The sequence below is a fragment of the Rutilus rutilus genome (assembly GCF_951802725.1).
Source record: "Rutilus rutilus genome assembly, chromosome: 1".
Classification (NCBI taxonomy): Eukaryota; Metazoa; Chordata; class Actinopteri; order Cypriniformes; family Leuciscidae; genus Rutilus; species Rutilus rutilus.
In genome coordinates this window covers 41940271-41960839 of record NC_140209.1, presented here as the reverse complement: position 1 = coordinate 41960839, position 20569 = coordinate 41940271, and the positions used below count along the sequence as shown (strand labels likewise).

The window sequence follows — 20569 nt, the reverse complement described above, 5'->3', positions numbered from 1 at the left end:
GGTACAGTATACTGTAAGTGAAAATACAGTAATAATACTGTAAAACATTTTACAGCAACTTACTGGCATCCAGCTGCCAGTAAGTTACTGTAAAATTTACAGCAACCTCTTTACAGTGTAGTGTTTTTGTTAGCATGTCTGCCTTCCATGCTGGAGAGACCCTGGTTTGAATCCTGCTCGGGGTGGGTAGAGTAGGAAACTGCGTGCGCTCACAATATTTTTGTAAAGTTTCTTGGGGGAATGCAAAACTTTTGTCAGAGAACACAAAAGCATTGACAATATTTTTTTCTCCCATATTATTTTTTTCCTTCACTATGTCCCTTTAGGGGCTTCATAGATTCCACAGCTGATGTGAGCAGTTTTCATTTGCTATATGCTTTAAAAGAGTTTTCTCTTCAGTAATTTTTATTGATTGCAGTCTTTTTCTGCTGTCATTATTTTCCTTGGATTTGCTTCTCAGTTCCATGCAATTTTAAGCTTTTCTCGGTCCATTCCATGTTTTATACTCTGTCATTGGGGAAACCACCCCTAAGTGTGCAAAAACTCAACAAGCAATGTCAATTGAACACTTACTGCTTAAAATATTTGTGGAGCCTGCATAGCATTCCAGACATCAGTTATAAGTGAGAGGAGGGGAGGACAAATTGTTGCACAACAGTTCTGAGGTTTATTTGGACATACTGCATTTGTACTTCAGGAAATGTACTTCAATACTTCAATTTCCAACATGATAAGGTGTGAGTAATGCTTTTTCCCCCACAGCCTTTAAGCAGGCTCGGGTAACCCCACTGCTTAAGAAACCCACTCTAAATTCAGCACATCAAGAAAATTACAGACCGCCGGTATCCCTTCTTCCATTCATTGCTAAAACACTTGAATGAGACATCTTCAACCAAGTCTCTATCTTTCTTACACAGAACCAGGGGCGTAGCCATCCTTTCAAAAGTGATGGGGACAGAATGCCAAGCGTTATACCAGGTTTTTTTTTTGCAGACCTTTATTGACAGGTTTTTGCTTAATTGGCTTAATATTCTATTTATGTTTAAAGCAATAAAACAGAAAGAAAGAAAGAAAGAAAGAAAGAAAGAAAGAAAGAAAGAAAGAAAGAAATGCAGATGTTCTGTACTTTATATTGCACATAGCCTAGTATTGTATATTGTACTTTATTGTTTACATATTTCAAATGTTTTTTTTTTTGTGTAGGCTACGTCAAACTTCAAGCTTTTAAAACTACTTCAAACTTTCTGGTAAGGCTTTTTCAAGACAACTTAAAGTTTGTCTACAAACTTTTTTATCTAATTGTAAAGTGTTACCGAATTATCATGTAGGCTACACGTTACAACGCTGCATGATTCAAGCAGATATAGTGGCTGTTAATGCATGAAAATCCAAATTCAGCAGTAACAATCACCATCTTTATTCTAATTTGAAGGGATTTGATTACATATCTGTGAAAATAAAAGACATTAAATAAGCGCACGTTTGTGCGGGTAGTGAATATTTTCAATTTCCAACAACAATTAATCAACTCGAGAAATAAGCAGTGTTATTCATCATTGTGCAACACAATTCGGATACCATATGACAACTTACAGTGCTTGACTTTTTCGGGAAAAAGGAGTGAAGTTTGCCAAAAAATGAGTTTTTTGCCGTTTTGAACCCATTGCGACCTCTATGAAAATGATGGATAGGCTACAGCGCGGGTGCGAGCGAGTCGTGATGCACGAGTGACTGATCACCATGGAAACGTGAAAGTCACGTATAGGGCCCTATTTTAACGATCTGAAACGCAAGTGTCAAAGCGCAAAGCGCAAGTAACTTTGTGGGCGGGTCTTGGCGCTGTTGCTATTTTCCCGGCGGGATAAATGACTCTTGCGCCAGGCGCAAATCTAAAATGGGTTGGTCTGAAGTAGCTTCTTTATTCATAGGTGTGGTTTGGGCGTAACGTGAAATAAACCAATCAGAGCGTCAGCTCACATTCCCTTTAAGAGCAGGCGCGCTTGTTCTAAAGCGGATTCCTATAATAACGGCGGATTTGCCAGGCGCGCGCCAGGAGCGGTTCACAGCCAAGGAGAGCAACACTCTCGTCAGGGACGTTGGGGATGGAGAAACCCACCCAAATTAACTTCGGTTAAAAAGGCGTATGATAATTTGGGTAAATGTGTAAGCTAGATGTATGCTTTTATAATAAATTGTCTATCTATCTATCTATCTATCTATCTATCTATCTATCTATCTATCTATCTATCTATCTATCTATCTATCTATCTATCTATCGTAATAATGTATGATTTGCAAAAATGAAAACTGCTGCTTCTGTGTAGATGAGAGAGTGTATGCGCGTTGTGCACACGCTACATTGATTATGGCCAAGCATGCGCCCTTAAAATAGCATATGAATAACATGCGCAACGCGCCACTGACTTTAAACTGTTTTTTCCTGGTTAGTGGCGCAATTGTTTTCTAAACCTGCAAAATAGCATGAAGGAACGTTTGCGCCGAAACACGCCTCCTTTTTTGCGCTGAACCGCCCAGGGAGCGCAAGTTCTTTCCCTAGTTTAACGACGTGCTTCTGTGGAGGGAAAAGCGCGCTTTGCGCGGGTGCAAAATAGGAATGATACATGCGTCAGTGTACAAAGTCAATTGCGCTGGGTGCAAGATAGGGCCCATAGACTATCTTGACTCTTTGAATTTTAAATCTGGATGTAAACAGTAAACACTTTGGCCCACGAAAACCTCAACTTGTCGTGAACACACTTGCCCTACGAAAAAGTGCGGGGGACTAATTTACATTTTATAAAACGCGTCCCCCGCGTAATCTACGCCCATGCACAGAACAACCTCCTGGACAACAACCAGTCTGGTTTCAAAAGCGGACAATCAACGGAGACTGCCCTGCTCTCGGTTATTGAAGCTCTGAAACTGGCAAGAGCAGCTTCCAAATCCTCAGTTCTCATCCTGCTGGATCTGTCTGTTGCTTTTGACACAGTTAACCACCAGATCCTCCTGTCAACCCTCAAGACAAAGGGCATCTCAGGAACCGCACTCCAATGGTTCAAGTCTTACCTCTCAGGTAGGTCCTTCAGGGTCCCGTCACAACTTCTCCATTCGGCAAGGTTCGTCAACCACAACTCCATCCAGGTCAGCCAGGAACCTTGGAGTTGTGATTGTCAGGTGAACTTCACAGACCACATTGCTAGAACTGCCCGGTCCTGCAGATTTGCTCTACAGCATCAGGAGGATCAGGCCCTTCCTAACGCACGCTACACAACTCCTTGTCCAAGCTCTTGTTCTATACAGACTGGACTATCATAATGCTCTCTTGGCAGGCCTTCCAGCATACTGTCATACCTCTGCAACTGATCCAGAATGCTGCTGCAAGAGTGGTCTTTAACGAGCCGAAAAGAGCGCACGTCACACCTCTCCTCATAAACTTGCGCTGGTTGCCAATCGCTGCTCGCATCATATTAAAAGCACTGATGTTTGCCTACAACACAACCACTGGCTCTGCAACCTTATACCTAAACTCACTACTTCAAACCTGTGCCCTTCAGAAGCTTGCATTCTGCCACTGAACGGCGCCTTGTGGTGCCATCTCAAAGATGTACTATACAAAAACCCTTTCACAGACCTTCACTTGGACGGTTCCCTGCTGGTGGAACTCAGCTCGAGCTGCTGAATCTTTAGCTATTTTCAAGAAACCGCTGAAGGCGCATCTCTTTTGTCAACACTTGACAGATTAATACTAACAGTTCATTTTCTATATATATATATTTTAAGACAACCTTGCTACGTGTACTGTGCTATAACTGGGACTGGTCACAGCACTTGTATATTGCTGCCCTATTTTTAGTTTGATTGCTTCTATTGCTCTCCTCATTTGTAAGTATAGCTTTGGATAAAAGTGTCTGGCCGAAGCCAGAAAACCCTCCCCCCCCCTTTATACAATAATTGCTGTGATTTGGCCTAGTTCTTAGAAACACATTTGAACTGATGGAAAACAGGAAACAGGAAATGCCTTAGATCATTCCATAGTTTGCCTTATTCACTTGAAGGTCATAATACAGTATACTGTATACATAACATATAATACAATACAACACTCTCTTTTATGCAGACAATATTCTGAAAAAAGTATAGTCAGTTACTATAGTATTTTGGATTTATGATATCTGTCATCAACAAGAATCTGTCATCTGTTCTAAAACAAGAAATTGAAGAACCTTTTAAGATAAAATACTCTGAAAGTTTGCATAAAGTTTATCTTTATCCCAATGAACGATTTTCTGTGAGTAAACCTCATTCAATTATTTTGTTTTAGAACAGTGCTAACAACCCCGAGGTCATGGTCAACACTGACCTTACAATTCTTTTTCAGTAAACAAAATTCCTTGTTTATTGCCAGCAAGAAAAAGTTTCTCTTCCTGAATCTGCCTTTTGTTTGCATATTAAATTACTCCATGCTCTAATGCCTCTAATGACTTTCTACAAAAATGCTTTTTTATGAAGGCCTATTACTGCCCACTTGCAGAGCAGACTTAAGGTTAAACTCACAAGCCCTCACACGTCTGTGCTGCAGTTTTGAACTGCAGATGTTCTGTGTGCCAACCGCAGAGTGACCTGTCCTGAGAAGCACTAGGTCTTGTCTGTCTGATTGCATCACAATCGTTTAATATTTATTTTTAAACTTCTCTCGTGTGAACTCTGTTTGTCAATGGGCTGTGTTGATGACCCATCACAGGGTCTTGTTATGTAAAAAATCATATTCCTTGATGTCCTAAGTGTATAAAAAAATACAACTCAAGATAAAAAGTACAGAAAAATATCAGTGCAAAATGGTGACCCCTGCAGGTCAGATAATTTTCTGCCATGAAATTTACTTGGAAAAAATTCAGTTTGTTTTTTTCTCAGTAAAGTCTAAAATGGGAACAAATGGAAAATAAGCATACAGACACACAGAGATATACTAAATTTACTTAAATTGATTAGATGAATGAATCACTGAATTGATGAGTGATCAACAAAGTAATAAAAACAGACAGATGTTTTACTAAGGCGTAGAGAAACTGGATGGATCACATAATTAACCTCTTGCATAATATTCTTGCTAACAAAGAGTGACGGAAAAGCATTGGTATAGCCTACTTACAAAAAAAGCAAGCCATTTTCCATTTGCCACATTTGTAAATTTCTTTCAAAAGTAAAAACACCTCTCCAAATGAAGAAGGCATAAGAAAAGCCATGCTTCGATAAGAGCAATTTACGCGAATAAAATAAACTAAAAACAACTAGATCAACTCTTTGAATTTTTTTGAGCAAATTTGACATTTTTTTGGTACTTCAGTTTAAATAGTGTTGCGGTAATACAGGACAGCAGCACCTATAATATGTTGGCAATATGAATAGATTTTTATTATATAGCCTATACAACAATGTAAAATAATATAGTAGGCTACATATATATTTTAAATCAAAATTGTACTGAGCAAATCTTTTTTTGCCTTTTTCATTATTAAAAAAAAAAGCGTATTTCAGCGTTTCAACTGGCCTACAAGAAAATATTACTTCAAAAGGAGAAACATTACCATACAAGATAGCATGTACTAAGCAAATCCATTAAAAGGCATTCTATTCCCTGACGTAAAAGAACGTACGTTGCTATGCAACAAAAACAAAAAATCTGATATGTTCACGTCACAGCTGTTACTATCACTTTGTATTGGCCAATCAGAAGCCAGAACCGAACTATCCGTTTTAAAATAAATAACTCCGGTCAGACCTTACAGTTCAATTGCTGGGTGAATTGACTATTATCAAATAGAATAGGCTATTTATCACCGTACCACACACTAGCCAATTAACGTTACCCTCTTTCTTATTATTTACGGATCAAATTATTTACAATAACAATATGCGAAGACATTTTTTGGTTTAAATATTAACACAAGTTCACCCTTTGACCTGCACATTAAACGTCTTGCCCATTACATTGTTTCGCTTTGAATGACGTCAGCTTTGATTTTCCTGTCAGCTGATGCAGTGGGCGTGTTTACGTCGCTGATGTAAACAGAAAGGACCATTTTGATCAGAGAAATCTAGAAGCCAGGGCACAGTAACTCATCAAAGCTTTTCTGATTTCACCTATGCAACGCCTTAAATAGTACTTGCGCCATGGACTTCTATATCAATCTGAAGGTGAATTTCCGAGGGAATGCGAAGAGTTTCTTGCTGTCTGGCTCAGAGACGAAGAGTTGGGAGTCTATGGAGGCCATGGTAAGCAGAGGAGGATGATGAGGTGATGTCAGTCTGATCGCTCACCTTGATGCCGCAAAGCCTCTCACCCCGACGTCATCCGATGCCTGGCTCATGCGATTAGAGTTGACATCTGTCGTGACATTCGTTACTCCGTTTGCTGCTTCGACTAGCGCTTAATCATCTAACGTTAGAAAGAATGGGCCAAGCGACCATTTTGCCGAAAGCCCACGAATTACAGCAACCATATTTATATGTAACGTTAATAAAGTACATTATATCTGACGTGCGCAGATCTTACATCAATTAGACCATAATTACAAAATGGGTTTACCACACCGTGAGGAAATGTAACACATGTCACGTCTGTATATCCCATCACTAATCTCTTGGGTAATGTTGTTGACTCACTGAATGTCTCAAAACCTACTAAGCTCCCTTGCTAGACAGCATGATAGCCGCGTAGATACCCTGAATGCTGTCCAGATATGTTTCTCAGTAGGTTTTGAAACAGATATTGACTGCTGTCTGTTTCAAGCTAATTTTATTTGCTTACATTTGAAAGCACTGTGTAATCCTGTCAGTCTCGAGTGATGTAGCTATGGTCAGCCCTTCGCCTCGACAGGGCATTCGGGGTATATGCATATCACCCTGAACGGGTTTTCAATACGACTGTGCGTTACCCCTTATTACAAGGCTACTAAGTACATTAGTATTATTAAATACTGATTTGAGTTGAAATTGAATAATTAGCTTACTTGTGTGGAGATCGCGAAGAGACAGGAAAACTAGCTTGCTATGTGGAAAAAAAAGCCAGGGTTCCCGGATGAGAGTTCGGTTATGTAGCCTTGTCATGGGTAACGGTTGGTGTTCAAAAATATTTCCCTGCAGAATGTTATGATTGGCCAGTCAGAATCCTATAGCTTATGTAAATCTAATCAAACACGAATTATACTTTATTCGCAATTATTTGACTTGATATCTTTCCCTTTTCAGGTGAAGAGGTCCTTTGGCCTGTGTAATTTACAACTGACTTATTTCGATGAGGAAAATGAAGAGGTGAGAGTGAAGAAGTACATATTTGGGATATTGCATGCATGTCAATGTTAATAACTTTACTTTTGTCAAAGAAAATATCTGACACACATCATAATGAATTGATAATATTATTAGTTAATATTTCTATCATAATTGCGTATGTGACTGTTTATTTCAGGTATCAATCAACAGCCAATGTAAGTAAATGGTCTTAATCTTACAATTATACATTATTATACATTATAATTATACATTATATTTAAATTACAGAGAAGAGGTACATACACAGACACTGACTGGAACCATTTTTCTCTTTTCAGTGGAATATGAAGAAGCCCTGAAGGTAAATGAATGATGATTCTTCAAGTTATTTTTTTTGTGTCTGTGTGTATGTGTGTGTGTGTGCATATAACCTATTTAGAGCAGCGGTCCTCGACCAGGGCCCTCTGCAACCTTCCAATAAGATTTGAAATTATTAAAATTTTGATGAAAACAAACCTAATTAAAATGTTTAAATACACTAAAATAAATAGGATGTATAGTACAACATTAAACTGACATCAAATTTTGAGTTTAGTTTGATTACAATAGAAGTACCAGAGGTACCATAGGGTGTTTAAAGTGTTATTGTAGAGTGTATTAAACTCATTGTTTTGCAGTCAACAAATGTCCAAAGGGAAATGCACCACATTGTTACACTGTGTTGTTGTTGTTTGCAATTGTAGAGTGCAGCACGACAGGGGAACAGATTACAAATGAATGTGTATGAGACGAGGGGCAGTAGAGCCACAGTTCCAGGGCCGGGCCCCCCACCAGGATCAGGGGTGGGCTTGGGCCAGGTGAAACCTGGTACTGTTGGAGAACCCAAGAAGGGATTCAGGCCTCCTCAGCACTGCCCTACTTTGGCACAAGTGGTGAGTCGCAAAGTTCAGGCAGCAGTCCCAGAGGAAGGATTGGTAAGATTTTATAACCCAATGGTTTTGCACAATCACAGACATAGCCACTGTTGTTGTATCAAATTCTACACTGCAGTTTATTAGGAATGGTGCGTAATAATATTATAAATAATCTATATTATAAAAAAAATCATGTTCTGATGCTAAAACCAAATAATGTAACTGAATTCTATTGTATTGATGTTTTGTGTGGTTTGCATGAAATGTGATATGCATCTGTTAACGGTGTCCAGATTGATGATCGCCACAATTTCCACTATTGTAAGTTAATTACTTGTATGCCACATATTCTGTTTTAATATCCTGCCGTTGTTTTAAAGGTAATTGTAAATGAACTCAAAGGTGGGAAAGCAGAGGATAAGACACCTCCAGCTTGGTTCACTTCATACATGGAAAAGGTATGAGAAACAAGACTTTGAAGTAGACATGAAATGAAAATTCAGCTGTTGTCTATTGGTGTTATTGTTAATGATTCAATGCATCTTATTATTTTTTTCAATTTTCAATTGACATAACTCTTCATCTTCTATTGAAAGTCATACTTCCGTCTAGTGACGTATGCTGGACTTCTCCAGTCATTTTGTCCACATATATGCTGCCCCTTTTCTTACAATCAACTGCAAACTCATATTTAGATCTGCCTCCCCCCAATCAACAGCCAATAGCCAGAACCAAGTCCCCACCATACTTTCTTTTCTTTCTCAATAATATGTTTCACTCAGATGTACGTCGCAGTACAGAAGAAAAGATTGTAACTTCCGTTTCATTGTAACTTTAAGAACTGACAAATGTTGTCCTGTGCCATAGTATTTAAGTTTCATCCTGATCGTTTTAGCAGTGGAGGCAAACCCTAATATTGCTCAGGAAACTTTTTTCTCTCTATTTTTCTTTCTACAAAAATACAATAACTGCCACAGTTTAAGGACCAGGTGGTTAGGGAGGCAGTAGAGAAGATTTGTAGGGAGTTCTCTGGACAATGCTGCATCCATAAGCCAGTGGGACCAGAAGCTCAGGTTCCTGAGGTCACCTCATCCACTCTGCCTGGGGCCCCAAGTTCAGCTCCAGCCTGCAGCAGCTGCCGGGGCCAGACCGCAGGCGGCGGATACCAATGCAGGTTAGAGAGATCTCTGTGAGGTGGATGTCTGGATAAATATTTGCTCCTGTGGTGCATTTCAAAGGCAAACACACTTATTATGATTGTATGAGAGATATTATTTATAACTGGATGCCTGGTTTAATGGGTGCCTTTCATTTTGTTGTTTCCCCTTGTATGTTTCATTGTGTTTGGTTTCTTTCTGCACAGTGTGTGTACCTCCTGCACTCTGTGTGAGCCTTGTAGCTTCTCACATGATCCAAGCCACAACCTTGTGAGAGCCAGAACTCCCCTGTCTATTCCTGAGCACGGCTCCCCAGCGCCAGACCACAGCAGGTGGGCCTTTGTCCTCTGCTGTTTGGGATGTCTTGCTGTTAAAGTTCAGAAAAAGGCTAAGTTGAACATATGTTGCTCTCTCTCTGAAGGTTCTACAGAAGGGGTGACCGGAGCTTTCGCAAGGCCGAGAAGCAGCGTCTTAAAGCGGAGAAGCGTCAGCTCAAGGCGGAGGTGAAGGAGATCAGGAAGCAGCTGAGGATGGAGAGGAGAGGGCTGCAGTGGAGCACTCCTGGAGAAGGGAGTTCTTCACCCGTCCTGTTGCAGCCACGTGCCACACAGGCAAACAGCCCAGAGTAAGAGCTTGCACCCCATTACCACCTGAGGAAGAGCATATTGAAGAACTAGTTCACCTAGAAATCCTCTGCTGTTTTTGTGGAACACAATTTTTTATACTTTTTTTCGAAGAATCATTTCTGCCATGAAATGTGAGAACTGATGCTGTTTTGGCAGCGTTGGCCATTTTGAGTCTTATGTTAAAATATCAACTGCATAACATAATTTTCTGGTGTTTGAGAATAATAGTATCTATTGTACTGATATCAGAATGTTTTTATTTATTTATTAATAATTAACTACATTTAATCATTTATTAATAAATAATATAAAAATGTAAAACTATTTTTATTTTATTTGTTTGAGGTGAGTACTTTGGAAAGAAAATAGTACTTTTACTTAGCAAGAATACATTGAATTGATCAAAAGTGACAGTAAAGGTATTTACAATATAAAAATTTCAAGTAAATGTTCTTTTGAAATGTCTGTTCCACTATGTCAGTCCCACAAAGAAATAACAGCGCACCATATTAATTGGCTGAACTGATCAGATCAGTTTAAAATGCGGTTAGTGATGATAAGATGGCATTTAATTTATACTGTCTTGGTTGCAGTCGTCCTAAACGTCCATGCCCGCTGGCTGTGCCAGCTATGACAGCTCTGCTCCTGGATGAAAACCTGCCTGATGGATCACGTCTGCGTCCTGGGACCAAGTTCATTAAATACTGGAAAATGAAGAACAGTGGCAGAGTGTGCTGGGACTCTGAGACCAAGGTACATTCTGACTCCTCAACAGACACACACAATAGAAAATATGAACATAAAAAAAATAAACATAAATTGTGTCCCATTTCGACCTTAGTTGAAGTTCATGTGGGGAAACCTGGCAGTGGGTTCGGGCGAAAGATGGCGGGAGGTCGCAGTACCCACTCTACAGCCAGGTCAGGTGGGTGTGGTCAACGTGGCTCTTTGTGCTCCGACATTGGAGGGCACTTACACGTCCCATTGGCGCCTGGCACACAGAGGAGAGCAGTTTGGGCCGCGTGTTTGGTGCAGCATCGTTGTGGATCCACATGCACCTACAGCCATCTGTGCTGATGGGCTGCTGGTGTCTCCCTGTGTCACCCCTCAGGTAAGACAACGGTTCGAAGACACCCCCAGCCACCCCAGAAATCTTTAAATGTGCAGTAGGGATGTGGCGATGAGGATATTTTACCACCAGTGAATCGACGTGTGACAACACCGGTAATACCGGTATCACCGGCGGGGGGCTTTTAAATCACTAATTTGAAGGTTAAAGTAAAAGGCACACGTCCGCTTGGGCATTCATAATGGTGCGGAGCAGAGAGAGCGTTTTTCCATAGTAATGAACTAAAAACGCTTGCTCTATTATGCTCGCTCTGCGCCCGTGGGGACGTGCGGCGGTGCGCATTTTAGTTTCTTTTTCAAATTAGCGCCAATTGGGGGGCAGATTGCCTGAATGGGGAGTTCATCAGCCTATTATTCTAAATGAAAAACACAACAACAAAACAGTACAATGACAAATTCGCTTAAATAGGCGCTTCTACATTTCGATTTGACACCAAATATTGCTCCATCATCTTGTCAGTCAGCACCTCGCTCTCATGATAAATGAAATCTGACTCCTGCTGCTGATCTGTGCTGCGACTCTCGTTCAGCTCAGCACGATTTATTAAGCAGAAACGTTCAGTTTTTAACTGTAGTGTCGGTTCTCTAACTGAACTAAATTATTTTACATGTAACACCGTCAACACCGACTATTGTAGCAAGCCTAATGTGCAGCTATTATAATGTACAAAGGAGTATGTAAATTGGTCATATCAGTGTTATTATTATTTGCAAAAACTAAATGAAAACATTTTTGTTTACTGAAATTAAAAAACACATTAAAAAGAAGAAACACAAAAACTGCACTAAAATGCATTTTCATGACTCCAAAACTAGCTAAAATATAAAATGGGGAAAAATAAATTTTAGTTTTTTTTTTATACATGATATGTTATACCACTACATACAACTTGAAACCTTTGGCAGCCCTGAAATTATTAAATAACTAAAACTAAAATAACAACTAAAAAACTGAACCTAGAACTAGCCATTTTCACCCGCTTTGGTCCTTTCAGGAGAAGTCTTCCCGCACTCTTGAGAGGGAGGAGAAATGCCGAGCCTCAAGGGACCAACTAGTTTTGTCCGTGAACCAGGACTGTGATCAGGAATTCTACATTCCATCTGTGGATTTACTCACAGCTCAGGTATGAGCAATCGGCATGATTCAGTAATTCCATCCCATTTGTTGTGCTTCTCATTCTCTCATTATGTTTCATGAAGAAACTTTTGACTCCATTGCCAATTTCACATACTCTCTTTTGCCTTTTACTTAGGACTTACTGTCTTTTGAACTGCTGGACATCAACATCGTGCAGGAGCTGGAGAGCGTGCCCAACAACACTCCTGCAGGTCACTTTAAAACTGGAATAAGTACCTAATGTGTTTCTTGGATTGCTTTTAATGGTTATGCTTATTTATGTTGAACAGTAAAGATTAAATAAAAAAATTTCTTATTTTCTCTCTCTCTCTCTCTTTTTGTCTGTAAATGTATAAAGACATTACTCCATGCATATCGCCTTTGCCCCATGATGGACCTCTTCAGGAGAAGCCAACATTGGGGCTGATCCAAGAAGAAACAGAAGCCCAAGGAGTCAGCAGCATCCTGGGTAAATTTTACAGCAGAACATTTCTTCACTTTTGTCTGTATATTACTGTCGATGATTACGTAGCTGTTTGTGTTTATATTTCTGTACTGTCTCTGATGTCTTATTCACAGATGTGGCTCAGGGGACAGAGTTAGAGGGAGTCCCAGCACAAGAGAAAGGACAGGAGAGCATCATTGGGCCTCAGTTTGTCAGTCCATCTGTTATCCGCTCTCTCACCCTTGAAGTGGCAGAGCATGGGACCCTGTGTGGGAGATTCCCAGCTAAAGGTTAGTGGTGGGAATATTTACAGTACTTTTCATAAAAGGTGCAAACCAGTTAGTTTCTGCCTGGCTCACTTGAAGTCAGACTGTGATTACATCACATTTACTCGTTACTCTGTACAACCAATAATGTAGAAAATATTAATTGTTACTTTTTTATTTTAGAATTGACCTGGCATAAAGTACTTTTAATATGTCTAGTAGGCATTTTCTATTACATTTACATCTATTATACCAAATTAGCATATTAAAATTATTTCTTAAGGATCATGCGACACTTAAGACTGGAGTTTATTCAAAGGAATAAATAACATTTTAAAATATATTAATATAGAAAACAGTTATTTTTAAATAGTAATAATATTTCACAATATTACTGTTTTTACTGTATTTTTTATCAAATATATGAAGCTTTGGTGAGCACAAGACGTTTGTTTAATAGGTTTTGTAAGATTATTTACCTTTCCATTTTTAATGATTTATTTACATTTAATTTTTGCCATTTTAAGTGGTGCGCCCAGCCCCCCAAGGGTCAATGTCACTTTGTGAGAGGAAATCAGAAAAAGTTCCAGACACAGGAAACCTGTTAATATCTGCTCCAGCCCCACTGAAAGTAGAGACGACACGAATCTCCAGCTCTGCTTCGCCACAGACAGAGACCGCTGAGATGGCTGCTCCCCTGCTGACGCTTCCAACAGAACTCATTAGCACAGGTAACAGGGCATTGAGAATACTTATTTCCCTCCACTTTATAGTCAGATATTGTATTTGTAATCATCAGATGATTCAACTTCTTACCAATCACAGTAAATTGTCTAGTCATTAAAGTGATTTTTCTTATGTTCAGATGAGGGTCACGAGTCTGACATCGAGCAGATCCTGGTGGAACCTGCAGGTGGAGATCTGGTAGAGGAGGGAGAGGAGGAAGTGGATAAGAAAGAGCAAGTTAAGGCGACAGAAGCAGCAAAGGAAACTCGCAGCAGAACATCATCTGCATCTTCAGAAGACTACATCATCATCCTCCCTGATTGCTTTGACACCAGCCGTCCACTAGGAGAGTCCATGTACAGCTCAGCCCTGTCGCAGCCTGGAGAAGAGCCTGCAGAGGGAGACAAACTAGAATCAGTGGAGACCGCAGAGCTTCAGAGGTCCGTTGCTGCTGCTGTTAGCGTGGATGCTAATGACATGCTCTGTGCCTCCCAGACTCTGGATGCTGTGCCGCTCACCCCTGTGATTGTAGTGGCACCCCGGCCCTCAGTCAAATCCTGGTGAGTTTACACAGGGGGCATGTGTGCAGTCAGAGGTTAAACTAAACTAGTGATGCACTGAAATTTGGAAAATATTTGACAGAAACAGCAAAAAAATTGTAAATAGGTCTGAAGGGTTGTAAACATTGCCTGAAACACTGATGTTCAATTAGCACTTCTCCGATGATGCACTTTGACCATGTCAGCTTCTATTTTGTGCTCACAACGTGAATAAGCTACAATGGGTATACACAAGCAGTGTGGACACACATCACTGTGTCCAAAAAGCATGTTAACGTAGCAGTATGTACAATTTGTTCGGCTGAAACATAGAGGGCAGCTCATTGCGAAGAACTTTACTTTGACTAGTTTAAGAACGACACTATGAAAACGTGTTTAGTTACTGAAAACTTTATTTTCAGTTCCGTTTTCGGCAAGATGTAAACTTTAATTTCGGGTTTGGTGTTTCTATAAAACATTAATTTCTGTGCTTCACTAATTAAACCTGGAAATAAATTTTTTGGGATTTTCAACAAAGAAATGTTATGACGTGAAATGAACACTATTAAGATTCTGCACTATTTCTTCTATTCAATTTGTGAGATTGTATATGTGATCAAGTTTTTGTTTCCATTTGAAGCACACAGATGTTGCTTGTTCCCTCACAATACCCTGCCCATGAACTCTATATGCACAAATTCCTTCACTTATTTATTTCTGTCCAGATTTCTTACATTTGATAGTTTATAGCTTAATGTCATTGATGTGTAAAATTTAGCTTTATTATTTTGAAATGACTTCAGCACAGAGACACAAGAGCAGACAGATAATGGAGCAGAGGAGCAGGAGGGGAGTGATCCTACGGAGCCAGGAGAGAAGGAGAAAGGTGAGTGAAACATCTTGGGATATTAAAGTAATAATCCACCACAGGTCATGAATTAGTGCATTTTTCTATGATTATATATGTGCATATTTTTATATATCTATAAAATAGATTCTGAGCCTAATCAACCTGAACCTGAGAACTCATTAGCATCTGCCAAGTCTGAAACAGAAGAGCTCAGGTGAGTTACACAGCACACGACTATTCGTTCGGTCTCGCAAGACCACGGAAGTGCACCCAGGCCAATGCTTTTCTTTCTATCACTCGCATTCTCACTCTCTCATTCATGTCTTTCCTCAGGGCCAATAGCATCACAGGTGGATTGGTGAAGGGTGCCCTGTCCGTGGCAGCATCTGCCTATAAAGCTCTTTTCACTGGTCAGACTGGGTCTGAGAAGGTGAGTTTGATGGGCCTTTCAACAAGTTGAACTTCTTTTAACATCACACAGCATTCTTATGATAACAGATGCTGAAAAATCTCTTCTGTCCTCTATGAAAAGGAAATACAAATATTACGATTGTATATTTCATTACTTTCATATGAAGTTTATGAATAAGCATGTTCTGCAGGACTGATTTTGATCAAACTATGATAAACAAAATTAATGAAGCACAAAGAAAGCAGCACATTTTATTTGCATAAAAGTGAAAATTCAAAAACACCATTTATGGTAACACTTTAAAATACGGATCCTTCGTTAATGAATAACTACACAGGAACAAATGAGTAACACAATATTAACAATCTAGTAACTACAATTAACTAACAAGTAACTCTGATTAACGAATTAGTAAGTAATAGCACACAGATTTAAGTGGTAGTTCACTATTAACTAATCAATAACTACTATTTTTTAATACTTCACAGAGAACTACTGAATTTTTTTACAGATTTAAGTGGTAGTTCACTAATAACTAATCAATAACTACTATTTTTCAATACTTCCCAGAGAAATAATGAAAATTCACAATTCATGCAAAACTAATTTATAACTAATGCAGGACAAATTACTAGCACTAGATTAACATTACTGCTAGATACTGTACACTAATTATAAATATGTAATAGCGTAGCAGACTTATGATTTGGGAAAGCTGTCAATAATTAGCCTATGCACTGCTGTCTTTTAGAGAACTATTCATAAACTAAATAATTTTTAAGAATTGTTTTTATAAATGCACTTGTCTGGAACACTTACCCTGTGGCCGATTTTCCGGCATTCCTCTGGACTGGCTTTGAATAACTAGACTCATCATGGTGAGTACTGGAACATACTGAGTCATCAGCCATCCAAATACCAGTTATTTTATTATAGCTTGAGTCATTTGAGACACTTGAGTCATTACTAGTTAGTTAACATGATCTTCACTTTAGAATACGGATCCAAATAATTTGTAAGTCCTATAAAAGTATGCATTAACACTTGAGTCATTACTAGTTATCATGATTCCATGCTGTAGTTACTAATGAAGAGCCAACCCGAAAGGGTAGAATCATCTAATCATTCACAGGATATATATATACACACACATATTTATATATATATATATATATATATATATATATATATATATATATACATATGAACAAAGAGACATACATAAAAACAATTTTGAGAGGTAGGTTAAATAATAAAATAACTGGTATTTGGATGGCTGATGACTCAGTATGTTCCAGTACTCACCATGATGAGTCTAGTTATTCAAAGCCAGTCCAGAGGAATGCCGGAAAATCGGCCACAGGGTAAGTGTTCCAGACAAGTGCATTTATAAAAACAATTCTTAAAAATTATTTAGTTTATGAATAGTTCTCTAAAAGACAGCAGTGCATAGGCTAATTATTGACAGCTTTCCCAAATCATAAGTCTGCTACGCTACTACATATTGATAATTAGTGTACAGTATCTAGCAGTAATGTTAATCTAGTGCTAGTAATTTTTCCTGCATTAGTTATTAAGTTTTGCATGAATTGTGAATTTTTTTCATTATTTCTCTGGGAAGTATTAAAAAATTGTAGTTATTGATTAGTTATTAGTGAACTACCACTTAAATCTGTAAAAAATTCAGTAGTTCTCTGTGAAGTATTAAAAAATAGTAGTTATTGATTAGTTAATAGTGAACTACCACTTAAATCTGTGTGCTATTACTTACTAATTCGTTAATCAGAGTTACTTGTTAGTTAATTGTAGTTACTAGATTGTTAACATTGTGTTACTCATTTGTTCCTGTGTAGTTATTCATTAACGAAGGATCCGTATTTTAAAGTGTTACCCCATTTATCAGTGATAATCCAAAGTCAGACTCACATTTGGGACACAAGTCATGTGTCACTCTAGTAAAACTTTTTTTTTTTTTTTTGTCTGTGCAGCTTCCAGAAGATGCAGCTTCTCATGACGCCATGATGGCTGTGCTGGTAGAGATGGGCTTTGGTGACCGACCACTAAATCAACGTCTGCTGCAGAAACACAACCGAAACCTGCTGGATGTGGTAAACGAACTGGTGCAGATGACTGACAATGACTGGTACACGACACGCTACTAAGATGCTGGTCGACTATTTTGTTTCTCTTATATCGTTTTTTTTTTTTTTGGTTTCTCTTTCTCTGTGCAATCAGCAGCTCATTCCATGATACAGACTCTTACGTTCCATTTGGGTTGTAAAAAGATAGTGTGTGTGAATCTGTCTGCTCCTAAGTGTAATGGATAATCATTAGAGAAGCAGTTCATCACCATAATAACTGTGCTTGTTAAAGTTTGTTGTTAGTGGGCATTAATGTTTTCACAGAGATGATCATGGGTAGCTAATGAACACTAATAGGTAATTATTATTCCAAAACTATCCAAGAAATATGTCATGCTTTTAATGAAAACTTGATTTGAAAGAACAGTGTATTTAACCACAAATTATTCTAATAGGTAAAAATGAAAATGTCTGCAGTGTGACTGGATATTTTCCATATTTAAAGAGTTTTGTGTTCCCAGGTTTTGGAAAAGTGCAATAGATCTGGCTTTGTGTGGACTGTCTTAATCATCAGCCAAGACCAAATAGAGAAACTTTGAGGCTTCTTTTAAAGTAATTAATCATCTTAGCATAGACACAAGATGACAAATTATTCCTTACTGGAGAAATCAAGGTTAAGTTTAGTGTGTGAATGTGTTTTTTTTTTCATTTTTTTTTTTCAGTAATTTTAAGCTGTTATTGCTTGTAATACATGTGAAAATTATTATTATTATTATTATTTTGAAGACCATTGATTCATTTCTAAAAGGTCCACAAAATAGGGCACATACTGCACTTTGTGAATGCATTGCCATTTAAATATCTGATAAACGTCATGGCTTGAAGTAGCAATGCATTTGAATAGTTAAAAATGGATTGAAATGGGCAGTGTAGAGTGTTTTAATTTATGCTTTAAATGGTTAAAGACTGCAAAGGCAATCATGACATATTTAACTCAATGTTGAGACCCACTATAGTGCGAGACAAAAAACAGCTTACTGTTCATTCCAAAACAAAATCGAATCATGCAAATTATATATTTTGATAATTAAAAGCTCTTGTATTTAGTGATGAAGAATGTATCTCGGCACTTTTCTTCAATGGGAGATTTTGAAGCTACCTAATGTCAAGAGAGTGGAAAGCATTCCCTATAAATCATTGAGCATCTCCTGATTTGCTCTCACAAGTGGAACATCCATAATTGAACTGAACAATCACCTACTTGTTTTTCTAGAGCTTGGGTTTATTTATATGTTTTAGCACATTCCTTAGGAAAGCTGTAGTTGGTCTTGGTGCTTGCAGCGATCAGTGGAGGCTCTGGGTGAAATTGTTTGGATCATGTCATTGTTAAGCATAATCAGTGGAGACAGATGCGCTTCACTCTGTGTTTGATGCCTGAATGGAGTAATCATAGTGTCTCTGCATCTAATGTACACATCTGTCTGTAATAAATATCCTAATAAGTCTTACTTTTTTGCTCACTGTCTTCCATAACAGTGCACCACAAATGCCACGGTATAACTTGTTTTTATCTGGGTAAAACTATGTTAAACACACCACACCTAATGTAAATATAGACATTGACATGAGTCTTTTTCTTACCAGGGTGAGAAGCCTCACCCTCTTAGACATAACAAATTTCACAGGTTTTGTGTGCTGGAAGTTAAGCACGCCACACTAAAATCATCTGCATTTTTTGGATGATTTTCTAGCAATCCAGCGCAGTTTACAAAAAGTGGGGGATCTTTTTTTTTCATCCATTGCCACAAATTAAGTAAAAAACAGTAAAAGTACATTTTTAGGTTAATCTGTTTTTTTCTTATTATTTTGATAGGAATGCATGGAAAAAGATTCAGCAAAAAATACTTTTTGTCAGTTTAACCCCCATACGAATATGCAGTACATTATACACCCCCTTGGTCTTAAATGATTTCTATAAAATAAAAACATCTAGTAATTACTGGAAAACAGTTCTAAGTCCCTGCCCCTGTTTGAAATAGTGAGGTTTATGCTTAAAACAACTAAAACATTACATATTATTCATACATACATACATATATACATATATATATATATATATATATATATATACAGTACCAGTCAAAAGTTTGGAAACACTACTATTTTTAATGCTTTTGAAAGAAGTCTCTTATGCTCATCAAGCCTGCGGTTAAAAACGAAAAAAACCAAAAAAAACACTAATATTATGAAATATTATTACAATTTAAAATAATGTTTCTCTTTTTTAATATACTTTAAAATGTAATTTATTTTTGTGATGCAAAGCTGAATTTTCATCAGCAAGTACTCCAGTCTTTGGTGTCTTATGATCCTTCAGAAATCATTCTAATATGATAATTTGATACTCAGTTATTATCAATGATGGAAACAGTTGTGCTGTTTAATAAAAAAAATTTGGAATACTTTTTTCAGGATTCATTGATGAGTAAAACGTTAACAGCATTTATTCATAAAAACAGCATTTATTCAAAATAAAAACATTTCTAACAATATAAATCGTTACCATCACCTTTTATCAATTTAACACATTCTTGTTGAATTAAAGTACTAATTTCTTTAAAAAAAATAGTTATTGTTCCCAAACTTTTGAACGGTAGTGTATATTGTTACAAAAGATTTCTATTCTAAATAAATACAGTTCTTTTTAACTTTTTATTCATCAAATAATCCTGAAAAAAGTATCTCAGGTTATAAAAAAAATATTAAGCAGCACAACTGTTTCCAACATTGATCATAAATCAGCATATTAGAATGATTTCTGAAGGATCATAAGACACCAAAGACTGGAGTACTTGCTGATGAAAATTCAGCTTTGCATCACAAAAATAAATTACATTTTAAAGTATATTAAAAAAGAGAACCATTATTTTAAATTGTAATAATATTTCATAATATTACTGTTTTTTTTTTTTTTTTAACTGCAGGCTTGATGAGCATAAGAGACTTCTTTCAAAAACATTAAAAATAGTAGTGTTT

At 37.7% G+C, this 20569-nt stretch overlaps 1 protein-coding gene across 2 annotated transcripts; it reads left to right on the top strand.

Moving 5' to 3' along the window:
• The first annotated feature begins 6033 nt into the window (after positions 1-6033).
• nbr1b (NBR1 autophagy cargo receptor b) lies at positions 6034-19041 on the top strand. Of its 2 annotated transcripts, none has more exons than XM_084401789.1 (21): positions 6034-6273; positions 7249-7311; positions 7469-7487; positions 7611-7633; positions 8016-8204; positions 8567-8644; positions 9164-9360; positions 9550-9675; positions 9765-9968; positions 10563-10722; positions 10811-11080; positions 12093-12221; positions 12351-12426; positions 12573-12683; positions 12794-12949; positions 13453-13656; positions 13791-14211; positions 14994-15076; positions 15185-15254; positions 15374-15470; positions 17441-19041. In XM_084401789.1, exons 1-21 carry the CDS (start codon positions 6172-6174, stop codon positions 17612-17614), a joined length of 2952 nt encoding a protein of 983 aa, XP_084257915.1. In that variant the 5' UTR covers positions 6034-6171; the 3' UTR covers positions 17615-19041. The 2 variants fall into 2 exon arrangements, with proteins under 2 accessions (XP_084257915.1, XP_084257914.1); XM_084401788.1 differs by having other exon boundaries at positions 8016-8246.
• The last annotated feature ends 1528 nt before the right edge of the window (positions 19042-20569 follow it).

Coding starts and splice junctions, on each gene's coding strand:
- nbr1b (XM_084401788.1), top strand. CDS start 6,172: ATGGACTTCTATATCAATCTGAAGGTGAATTTCCGAGGGAATGCGAAG. Junction 12,684..12,793: donor AGGAGTCAGCAGCATCCTGG/GTAAATTTTACA, acceptor TCTTATTCACAG/ATGTGGCTCAGGGGACAGAG. Junction 15,255..15,373: donor TCTGAAACAGAAGAGCTCAG/GTGAGTTACACA, acceptor GTCTTTCCTCAG/GGCCAATAGCATCACAGGTG.